Below are 12,517 nucleotides of genomic sequence, written 5' to 3' on the forward strand. Positions count from 1 at the left end.
ACATAACAACACTTATTATTATAGAAAAAAAATCAAATCTGTCTTCCGATAATGAACAAGTAAAAAAGACATAAAATGTCATCGCCCCCATTGTTTTAGTAATTTTGCTGTCTGGGGTTAAAGAGTTTGCCCTGACAATGTATGTCTAAATTGGCCGCCAGTCTACCATTTGGCCATCTTTGATCAGATCACAAAATAAAGTGAGGGGCACGTGTATGCCATCATGTTCTGTGCTTTTGCCGTGTTTGAACAAAATCCAACCATGCATGTCTCATAAATGGTTGGAGACACATTTACGTAACAAAATGGGTACCAGTCGGCCATCTTGTATCTCATCTCGAAAATAAAATGACGTGCTGATATAAGTCATCATTATCTGTGTGCCAAGCTTCAGCAATATTGGTAAATGCAGGACGTGTTTGACATCAGGTTTTGTTTTTTAACAACTAAAATGGCCGCCAGTCGGCCATCTTGGATCTGATGTCGGAAAAAAAATGACGTGCATATGTACACCATCATGTGTTGTGTTTGTGTCAAGTACGAATAAAATCGGTCCATACATGTCTGGGATATTGGTGCGTCGCATTGACGAACACGAAAATCGAGACCAAATCCATAAGCCCCCATTTCGGACGAAGTCCAACAGAGGATAATAATCAATGTTACCCCCTTTTGCCTTAAGAACTTCCTCAACTCCATTTGGTATTAATTTAATTCGTTTATTGATCATGTTCAAGTCAATATTTTCCCAACAGTGTTGCAAGGAACTGCAGAACATCGTCAGACTGCTCACATAAATTTTATATTTCTCTCAAATGCATTCACCCTTCATTATTCTGTTAAGACAAAGGGTCATTCAATAATAACTGCAATAAATTAAACAAGAAAAAGAGCAATCAGAGATTGAGGACCCTCACCAGGACTTTTGTGTGGTGTTTGTGTTCTGGTGTGTTACATAATTAACAAGTAAAAATCAAAGATGGAGTCACCAGGAGGAACCTGGATAGGATTTCCATTTCAGCTGCTACTCCTCGACCCTCAAACCCATCCAGGCACAGCCAAGTGAGCTTTATTCAAATATAAATATATATATATATACATATATTGTTACGTTTGAGGGGGGGTATGCATTCAAAGGGTAATTAGGATGTTTAATTAGGTATGCCATGCTGTTCGAGTGTACCAGGATCTCGATGTAATAAGTAGCAATTCAGTGGTGATAAGTTGTCTAGTAAATGTCCATTTCTTCAAGGGGGAAATGATAATTGTCATGTAATTAGATAGGGACACAGGATAGGGTAAGTGTGTCTGCATAAACCCCTTTTAGTAGTCCCTGGAGGCTTGCCGTGACGTCACAGGACAGTGCTGCGGATGGCTCCGCCCCGTGATCACGATTGGCGGAAGGCGACGGCGCAGGGCCAATAAAATGGCTCGATTGGAAGTGACGAGGACGGGAGGATAAAAAGGTTCTGTTCGGGGTCGAAAAGAAAGAGGAAGAAGATCGGGACAGAAAAACTGTTCTGGTGGAGGTTGTTGTGCTGGGAGCGTGCTTTTTGTTGGGCTGATTCGATCCTGGTTTTCATCGTGTCTCGAGGCCTTCCTGTGCCTCGTGCCTCACCTTGGTTGGCTCTGGGGTTCTGCTGGCTCGGAGTATGGGGTCGAACGGCAGGCGTACCTGCCTCCCTCTCCTGCTCGCAACTTGGCGCCAGAACTGGTTCCCTGGCGGCTGTGAGCGGACTTGGGCCAGGACCAGGAGGTCGACAGCACCACGGTGTCTCCTGCCCCTGACGAGCGCAACGCCAGCTCGTCCGACGCCAATCCAGGGACTGTTGCGTCCACACCACGGGCCAGCCTGACCACCAGGACCAGCTACGTGGTGTGTGTGTGTGTGTGTGTGTGTGTGTGTGTGTGTGTGTGTGTGTGTGTGTGTGTGTGTGTGTGTGTGTGTGTGTACCTGGCACCTTAGAGGGTTTGAGATTGGTATATCCATTGGAATTGTTTGTATTTTCCCCACGCCCGAACCCACACCACCATCCCGTCGAATCGCCCCGGATCCCTCTTCTTGCCGAGTCTTGTTATTTCTGGTTAGAGAAATAAACGTTATCAACTCAGTGAAAAGCGACTCGTGCCACCTTCCTCGTCCCGTTTGCGGTAGAGCGATTAGAACCGCCATCTTTGGGTTATAAAAATAAACCGCCTCCATCGTTTCGGCTCATTCTACGTTGGCGGGACTGTTCAAGTCCCGTGAACATCACATTGGTGTCAGCAGTGGGATGTTCGAACCCCTCTAAATTATATTGGGTATCGGGAGAATATACCAAGATTAAAATCCCGCCACGAATTGGAATATAAAATTACTACAGAAAAGCGCGCGAGCGTGGGAAAATTTTAGCGGGATTTTTCAAATTAAAATTAATTGGCGGCAAACGGGACTTCTGCACCATGGCGGATATGCAAATGTTTGAGGAGGAAGGCCACGTGTCTGGCAGCGAGTCGGGGGAAGAAGGGAGAGACGGGGGTAGGGTTGGAACCTCCCTTATTCCGAGTGTGGACCGTGCTTCATCGCCCGTAACGGAGCCGGCAGCGCCGGAAACCGGCACAATGACGATCTGGACAATGTTGGAACGTTTAATGAGTGCAATTACGGCACAGGGGGCACAAATGGCAGAAATGATGGCACAAATGGAAAATCAATTCGTGACACAGAGGGCAGAAATGACGGCACAGGGGGCACAAATGGCAGAAATGACAGATCAATTGGGCGTAATGGGGCAACAGTTGGGTGCACGGATTGATTTAATGAGCGATGAATTGGGGGAAAAGATAGAGAAAATGAAAACTGAGATGCAGGAGTGTGTGGATGTTCAATTGGGGGAAATACAAAGTAAATTCGAGGATAGATTGGAGGAAACAAAGGTAGAAATTACATTGGAGTGGGAAAATATGCGGAAGAAATTGGTAGATAAAATTGATGCAACGAACATTCGGGTTGATAAAGTGGATGAAAGCCTGGAACGTCATCGTGCCTGTGTGGATGCTCGTATGCAGCTGCACGTTGAAGAGTGGGGAGAGCTGAGGAAGCAAGGGATGAATTTGGCGGAGGAGGTAAAAGAATTGGAGGCTCGTTTGGACGAACAAGATAAAATTATGAGCCAAGATGAAGTCTTGGATAAAGGCCTGGTAGAGCCGTCTTTTGTAAGTAGAGTGTACGGGTTGGTTGAGGAGCAGCTACAAACTCGCGACGGAGCCTTGGAGGAGGTTGTGCGGGCCCAGAAGATCCTGCGGGAATAGGTGAATCGGTCCATTCAACATTTGGAACAGGAGGCAAAATTGACCCATGAGACCCTCACCACAAAACATCTTTGGCCACAGTGGGCTCTGAAATTGGATACGCAGCCACAAGGGTGTTTGATCCCTGGGCTGGATTCGGACAAGGGAGAAACTGAGAAGCGGGCCACCGTAAAAGTGATCCCCCTGGTAAATTTTGACGGGTCAGGGAGCCTTGAAGCTTTTCTGACGCAATTTGAGTGTATTTCCCGACTAAACGGGTGGAATGAGCGGGAACGTACAGGGAATTTGGTGGCAACGTTGCGGGGACCAGCCGCAGATGTGTTAAATGTGATCGCGGAGGGGATGTTGACCAGCTCCCACATTTGCGAGGCATTGAGCCGTCGGTTTGGGTTTGCAGTGAACTGTGATCTGGTGCAGGCCAGCTCCAGCACCGCAGATTAAAGCCATGTGAGACAGTGCAGGAGCTGGCACAGGACATTTACCAATCAGTCAGGATCGCGTATCGGGACCTTACAGTGGAGGCATGGGACAGACTGGCACTAGAGAAATTTTTAGCTGCTCTTCTTGACCCTGAGGTCCGAGCGCTGGTGGAGCTACAGGATCCACCCACCGTGCACCGAGCGGCCGATTGCGCAGCCAGGCTGGCCTCGTGGAGTCGGCCGGGTCAGGTGCCCGAGAGGCCATCGGTGACGATCCGACAGGCGGAGATTCAGGATCAGGGAGGGGGGCTGGGAGAAATTGGCATTACCCAAATGTTTCAGGAAATTTGCCAGAAACTGTCAAGTTTGATAAGGGGTAATTCGGTAGTTGGTGCGCCAAAGCGGCGGGGTCCAGCCCAGCCAATAGAGCAATTCGATTATGGCCGAGGGGGTCCGGAACCGGAAGAGACATTACACAGATACCCACGGGGGCCTTTTATGGGGAGTTGTTTCCGGTGCGGGCGAAGAGGACACATGCAACGATATTGCCGGTACCCGGCGATGGAGGGACCCTCCAATAGACTTTTAGACTCGGAGAGGGTGAATCCTCCTGCTGAACCACCAGGTCTATCCAAGATGCCCTTTCATAGGTCGGGTCCGGAGATCACTGTCGGGGGTCGGGGAGACTAGATTGGGCTGAGCATATACGGCCATGCTCGGCTGCTGAGATTGTGGCGAAGTGCCCTCCTTTGGTGAAAAAAGTGAATTGTGGAAAAATTGGCATGGGTTTGTAAGTGCTGCTGGGTTTTAGAGTGACAATAGGGACAATGGGTAATTGGTAACAAAGCGGGCACGAGTGGCTGTCCAATGGCTGGTGCGTGGATCGGGTGAGGAGAAGTGCTGTGTGAGTTGCTTCAAGTTAAGAAGTGAAATGTATGGTGCACACATTGATTTTTATTGGACATGGTGTGGTAACAGGGAAGGTCATGGTCGGTGAAGTGTTAGAAATGCAGGTGTCACATGTAAGGCCGATGGGGTGGGGGAGTCATGTGGGTTTTGTGGGTGGGGATGATGTGCTTGTCCGCAGGGATTGCTGAAGCTCACGGTGCGCGGGAATTGCGACCCCCTTCAAGGATATTCACCCCTGGTGGCTAATGGTGACAGTGTCTGGAGGCAACTGGGAGAGGGTCTGATTGGGCGACCAAGGCGGGTAGGACCTTGGCGACCCAGGAAGGCCAGAGGAGCCAGTGAGACCCCTTCCAGTGTGTTGTACGGGATGAGAGCTGATGGCTACCAAGGGGTGGAAATCAAAGGGAGCGGGGCGGAGAAACGTCCGGGTTGGACTAAAGCTTACCTGTGGGCATGGTTGCACCTGAGATGCCCCCATCATCTTGTGGTAACCCACCCCACGACCATGATGGGATTCAGCCTGCATCATTAAAATGGGGACCATGACCTAGAAATGTGATGATGAGCATGGTGTGAGTGTTGTGAAGATGTGTGAGTCCCACTCGATCCCGCACAACTTCACATGTGCAGCAAGGGCATGATGTCCGCATAATTTTGGGGTGAGCAAATTTGAAAATTGGCTCCCCAGGTAACGTTGGGTCTATTAGCATCCACTGGGGGACGCGGTCAAGTGTAAATATCCCATGAATAGTGTCGTTAAGGCTTAGAGTAGGAATGTAAAGTATAAGTTTTGTGTTTTTGTGGAACCTTTTGTTTCCCCTCCCCAGGTCACTGGAAGAGTGTTGGGCATCCAGAGGATGGAGTGCAACTTCGCTCAGTGCTCTCAAGTGATAAAATAAAAAATAAAAAAATAATAAAAATAAAAATGAATGATTGTTTAGGCGAGGATAAGGCCATAAGGGGGTAGTACATTAATCAGGATAGGTAAGTTAGCTGCGACTCGCTGCCCATTGCCCCTCCTACTTTATTTCGATAGGTTAATTAGGTGTGAGTCAGTAAGTGTTAAGGCTGGTATGGTAGTGCCTGTGATATACCTTGCAGGAGCTGCGGTACCAGAGGAGGGGGCAGTGTTACGTTTGAGGGGGGGGTATGCATTCAAAGGGTAATTAGGATGTTTAATTAGGTATGCCATGTTGTTCGAGTGTACCAGGATCTCGATGTAATCAGTAGCAATTCAGTGGTGATAAGTTGTCTAGTAAATGTCCATTTCTTCACGTCATAATTGTCATGTAATTAGATAGGGACACGGGATAGGGTAAGTGTGTCTGCGTAAACCCCTTTTAGTAGTCCCTGGAGGCTTGCCGTGACGTCACAGGACAGTGCTGCGGATGGCTCCGCCCCGTGATCACGATTGGCGGAAGGCGACGGCGCAGGGCCAATAAAACGGCTCGATTGGAAGTGACGAGGACGGGAGGATAAAAAGGTTCTGTTCGGGGTCGAAAAGAAAGAGGAAGAAGATCGGGACAGAAAAACTGTTCTGGTGGAGGTTGTTGTGCTGGGAGCGTGCTTTTTGTTGGGCTGATTCGATCCTGGTTTTCATCGTGTCTCGAGGCCTTCCTGTGCTTCGTGCCTCACCTTGGTTGGCTCTGGGGTTCTGCTGGCTCGGAGTACGGGGTCGAACGGCGGGCGGACCTGCCTCCCTCTCCTGCTCGCAACTTGGCACCAGAACTGGTTCCCTGGCGGCTGTGAGCGGACTTGGGCCAGGACCAGGAGGTCGACAGCACCACGGTGTCTCCTGCCCCTGACGAGCGCAACGCCAGCTCGTCTGACGCCAATCCAGGGACTGTTGCGTCCACACCACGGGCCAGCCTGACCACCAGGACTAGCTACGTGTTGTGTGTGTGTGTGTGTGTGTGTGTGTGTGTGTGTGTGTGTGTGTGTGTGTGTGTGTGTGTGTGTGTGTGTACCTGGCGCCTTAGAGGGTTTGAGATTGGTATATCCATTGGAATTGTTTGTGTTTTCGCCACGCCCGAACCCACACCACCATCCCGTCGAATCGCCCCGGATCCCTCTTCTTGCCGAGTCTTGTTATTTCTGGTTAGAGAAATAAACGTTATCAACTCAGTGAAAAGCGACTCCTGCCACCTTCCTCGTCCCGTTTGCGGTAGAGCGATTAGAACCGCCATCTTTGGATTATAAAAATTAACCGCCTCCATCGTTTCGGCTCATTCTACGTTGGTGGGACTGTTCAAGTCCCGTGAACATCACAATATGTACATACGTACATACATACATATATCAAAAAGAGCCCAGATCAAAAAATTAAATAATTCCGGCTGCTGGACCATGTGTCCGATCAGGTTAAAATTTAAAACATATTCCCGATCATTACTCGGTCATGATTATAAAGCTTCGTTTCAATTGATTAAGCGGTTCAAGAGAGAATATTTTAAAGATTTTCACTCCAACCTATATGGCTGCCAGACCATGTGACATCAACTATTCATGAATACCCTGGTATCCCAAAGGCTTGGGGAACATTTGTGTGAAGTTTTCCCTCGATCTGTCTAGTGGTTCTGGAGAAGCTTCTTGTAGGTTTTAAGATAAATCCAATGTGGCTGCAAAACCATGTAACCTATGACGTCATATGTGTGAACCTTTTGTTCCTCATTGACAGGCGGTCATGCTTGTAAAGTTTCACCTCGATCTGTTCAGCCACTTCAGAGAAGCAGATTTTTGAAGGTTTTTTTTTTTCACAATATGTCTGCTGAATCACGTGATTAATGACGTTATCAATATTTTTTTTGTGGACCATTTTATGCCTCGATGACCTTCACAAATTTTCATACTGATCAGATGTAGCGTTCTACATATGCAATTATGACGTCATAACTAAGGCACCGATGACGTCATCAAAAACTCACATTTATTCCCCCTGACGAGTACTTTCCATGTGCCAAGTTTCAATTTTTTTTTCCTTGGTGTGGCTTCAAAGATAGAGGTCCAAAGTTTTTCGGTTTTTCCAACATGGCTGCCACACCACGTGACCTATGACGTCATAATTATCAATAAAACATTCTACATGAAGAGTGCTCCGATGGTGAAAAGTGTGTCTTAATCTAACAAGCAGTTGCAGCGAAAAACATGAAAGTACTGTGCAGACAAACAGCCAAACAAGCAGTCATAGACTGGTACTTACGAAATCGTCAACTTGACCTCTGACTTTGTCTAATAAAAGCTGTCTCTCGAGAAGGTAGCGACGCAAACCAGAAGTTTCTATGATGATTCTGTACCAAACCATCAAAAATCGAATATTTGACCTCACTTTGACCTTGACCTTTGACCGATTTTGACCAAAATTTAATCAGCGCTAGCCATCACCCTCCTGAATCACGTGGTGTAATTTGACATTGGTAGCTTCTTCCGTTCTCGAGTTATCGTGCCTACAAACAAACAAACACACACACAAATAAACATACAAACACACACACAAGCACACACACAAACAAACAAACAAACAAACAAACAAACAAGCAGTCATAGAGTGGTACTTCCGAAATCGTCAACTTGACCTCTGACCTTGACTAATAAAAGCTGTCTCAAGAGACGGTAGCGACGCAAACCAGAAGTTTATACGATGAATCTGTACCAAACCATTAAAAATCGTAATGTCGACCGAAGCAAAAATCTCCATTTCTCCACGCAATTATTTTATATTATTTTATCAGTCACAAAACCGTAATATTCGGCCATCCACCAACAATCTTTACATAATCCGACGGCTCAGCGAGTCAGGCATGCGACGATAACCTTTATTGGGATAAAAAATGACTTTTAAACACCATCTTTATCAAAAACACCGTCAGCGCGCATACGGAAAACCTTTACGTTACTCAACGACGCGTCTGCTCAAGCGCACTGCATCATGGGACGACCCGTGACGCGTCGAGTGAAATATTTTTGATACAATCTTAAAACGTCTCCAAAACATCGGATTTTTACCATAATTTCGACAACCGAGTTTTAAGCGTCCTAAGCGATCGCAAAAACCGAAGACAAAATTAAAATCGAAGTTAAAACGAACTCGTAACATCGAGCGAAGCAAAAATACTCCATTTCTCCACATGAATTTACGGAATTATGCTTGACCTCACTGTGACCTTGACCTTTGGCCGATTTTGACCAAAATCTAATCAGCGCTAGCCATCACCCTCCTGAATCACATGGTGTAATTTGACATTGGTAGCTTCTTCCGTTCACGAGTTATCGTGCCTACAAACAAACACACAAACACACAGACAAACATACAAACAAACAAACAAACACATAAACAAACAAACAAACACACAAACAGAGGATGGAAGTCACCAATATACCTACGAAGTCTTTAGATTTCGTAAGTAACAAACGGACCCAAAATGCAAAACCCTCGCCTTCGGTGAGGGAACTAACTTCGATACATATCTTCAATGTTGTGATAAATTAGTGTTTGAATTGTGATTTGAGAACTTGTTATCAATTTAAGTGGATTCGTACTTTTGCATCCCACTATATATCATGGTGTAGGTGTGGGGGAAAGTGTGTGAGTGCTTGTGTTTGTATTTGATGTGATTGACGTTTATTGTTCAGCAAAATACAAACCACTCCTCTCACAACGTAACCGCTCGTGACTGGAAATTAATTGTCACCTCGGGAATGAAGAGAGGACACATGCCGAGGCTGGTGGTCCATTGGCGTGGGAAAGCTCGCTGGGAAGGGGGTGAACTGTATGAATGTATAGATGAGGCACTGGACTGGCAGGATGACCTCAAAGTATGCACACGAGACTCGTCGAAGCTGTCTCGCCTTGGTTTGTATCCTGACCCAGCAATAAAGTGTCACCCCATTGTTTCACAGGCAGGGTGATTCATCAAGGTGTGTGCTTAAACCTCGGATATACGTTGACCTGTGTGTCACATCTGTTGGCATTGGTTGGTGGACGATAAAGACCCCACAGTGTCCTTTGTGAATAGTAGGTGAGCCACCACTGGCACCCTGAACAAATTTCAAATTCCTTCTCAAACTGCTGCTGGTAAGGAAATGGCAAACCACTCTGGATATCACTCCTGCTCAGGAAGCTGGCTCAGCAGCACCGACGTTCGGCAGCACATCTTGTCTCCAAATCCAGCCACAGATGAGATATCCTCCATTTCTACAGAAACAGAACTAATCACAGTCAACAAGACCTTTGTTTGTCATTCTTTTAAGTCCTGTTCAACCTTGTGTGCCGATGATCCCCAAATCACATGTCTGCTCTTCTGGATTCTGTGGAATCTAAAATTCTCAACTTTATTGATGAATCACGTGATGAGTCGAAAGCATGAGGGCTGTTGCTCTCACGTCGCAGACAGGATTGTGACCTCTGTTTTTATCCCCTCTCCTTGGGTCTTGCTCCCGAGCTGTTCTCTCAGCCCTCAGACTCTTATCAACTCTATCTTGGCTCAGCTCATGATTAAAAGTCTGTGCTTGTTTATAATCATCATAATTGAACCTTAATCACAATTAGTTTCACACTTTGTACCTTGATTGGGGTGATTTGTTCTCTTCATTGTTATATCAGAGATATGCTGTCAATACCGTAAAGCAGGAATGGTTTTTCACTTCCCTGATTACATCGTGAGTAGTTATGGAGAGTTAGTTTACTGCAGTGATTATTTATCTCATTATCTGTCATGGTGACCGAGTCGTGTTCATGATAAAACATCACATCTCATGCATTCAATATACTCTTCATTAGTGGTTCTTCACTCCTCCTCATTGCCCTTTCTTCCACCATCCTCTTCCTTCCCCCAAACCTCCATCTCCCACACAGCGAGTCCCTGAACCTGCCCAAGATTTCTGGGTCACTCCAGCTGCTCTAAAGGTCTCCAAGGAGGCAAAGAAAAGAGAAGGTACCAAGAACTGAGGAACTTGTGGAGGACATGTATTTTATCTCAAACTGGGTCCAAACCCTTGGGGACTTTTCTGGTGAACATCGAGTGTGATTTGTTCGCATCGTGGAACCAAATATAGTTTTTCATTTTATTCCTGATTTGTGGATCTTAACAAATGCTAATTATAATCATATTTATATCTCAATGATGTTTTCCCATCATTAAGTTTCTTCTTTTTTCTTCCATACATCTTCAGGAAGTTTTGAAGTGTTTTTTATTTTATTTTATTTTTCTGTGTTGGTGATCGTGACTTCTCCATTAACTTAGCTGTAGACATTGAGAGTGCAAGAATGTGCAGGTGTGAACCACGTGGGGTTCACTTTCTGTCGGAGTCCCATGTGCTGTGAGTGTGGGAATGATGTGTCAGGTGATGTTTTCCTTGTGATGCACTATCTGCTGCAAACCAATCCACACCTGATTCAATCTCACCAGTTGCTAGAACTAAGGCCTAAGTCACATTTGCCACGGTGGCCGTGGGGTCTCCAAAATCTACGGCCACAAGCAATTATACGGCGGCCGCAGTATTTCCACAGTCACACAATGTAGCAGTCACATATGTTTTTATTTTTCGGGTAGCCGCACGGCGTATTTATAAATTGTGGAGACCGAAAATGTGGGGGTGCCGTACGCTCTTTGATTTGATGTCGCACGGTGACCTTAGGGCGTTCCTGCGGCGGACATAGAATTTTCAAGGCAGACGCAAGGTGCCCGCAAGGCGACCGCTGGGGGTCCGCAGGGGGGCCCTAAGGCGAATGTGCGGCCAGACGGACGGTAACGAGTGGGTTCTTTTTTTTTTCTTTTTTTTTTACCAGTTCTTTTGTTTCGGCTTGTCGAATTGCTCCGGCGAACGTAGACATGAAAAAAGTTATAATTTCGTGCTATAATTCCACGGCGACCCTACGGCCTGTAAAATATAGCCATACGGCGTAGGGCCACCCTGAGGCCACCGCAGAAACTCTGCTGCCACCACACGTTTCTGTCAATTCAGAGGGCGTACGGCCACCATATCCTCGCCGTAGAGCAAATGTGACTTAGGCCTAACCATCGTGCAGCCAAAATTATACGATCAGTGAATGGAACGTGTAAAGTGAAAACAAAAATCCAGCTCAGATTGTGATGTTTTATTTTATTTGTGAAAATGTTTCCTTTCCCTCTGTTTCTGCGACACTGATTCAGGAGGAATGTTTAACTTCCTGGGAGACTTTATAATAATGGAGATAATATTTTGGTTTATATTTTAACATCAGGTGCAATCCCTTGATGTACCTTGTGACGATAATCTGAAATGTGATTTTAATCAAATTCTTCTGTTTTCCTTGTGATGTAACTAAACTCTCAGTTCTGTGAAAAGAGCAGGTCATTGTGGCCATGGTTGGATGGGAATCCTTGGAGAGACATGAGACACATGATCTATGTTTTGTTACTCCATGCACACAAAGTGCAAAGAGGGGTTCAACAACACATTCACTTCTGTCCGTCTGTCATGTCCATAAACGTCAGTTCATAATCGATGAACAACTTGATTTAAATTGAATATTATATTTTGAGCACGAATCTGAAAACAAAGCAGCTGTTTAACAGTACTTTGGTTCTGAATTTGTCCCGATCGTGCATGTGAAGAGATTAGTGATAATATTTTTACTCTTTCTGTCTGTCTGGCAATCAAACAAAATTTAAAATCATTTCAAACAGGAAACTTACTGTTTTTCAGGACGTTATAAAGGACACAAACAACAGGCACAAATAACTCATGTAATGTGGTCGATGGGGTGTTGTCATCGACACTGGGTAAAATGGCGGTAAACTTCTGGAATTATTATTAATTTTTATTCGACCTTTAAAATCTTTTTTAATTTAAATTGAGTTATATAATTAAACACTACACAGGGTACGGTATTCAATGAACTCTCCAGTTCATGATGTCAC

General features: G+C 45.8%; 1 protein-coding gene across 6 annotated transcripts in view; it reads left to right on the forward strand.

Annotated features, from left to right (window-relative positions):
* The window catches only part of LOC147016459 (uncharacterized), a 428,934-nt gene that overhangs the window by 395,763 nt on the left and 20,654 nt on the right, over positions 1 to 12,517 (forward strand). For 5 of the 6 annotated variants that reach the window (XM_085845134.1, XM_085845133.1, XM_085845135.1 and 2 more), the window contains exon 17: positions 10,471 to 10,549. The exons of the other annotated variant lie outside the window; for it this stretch is intronic. In XM_085845134.1, the coding sequence (XP_085701260.1) occupies positions 10,471 to 10,549 (79 nt within the window). The remainder of the gene's footprint in view (positions 1 to 10,470; positions 10,550 to 12,517) is intronic. 6 annotated transcript variants of the gene reach the window in all.

Source organism: Eptatretus burgeri, chromosome 11 (assembly GCF_056783735.1).
Source record: "Eptatretus burgeri isolate ZD-2024b chromosome 11, Ebu_testis_v1, whole genome shotgun sequence".
Lineage (NCBI taxonomy): Eukaryota > Metazoa > Chordata > Myxini > Myxiniformes > Myxinidae > Eptatretus > Eptatretus burgeri.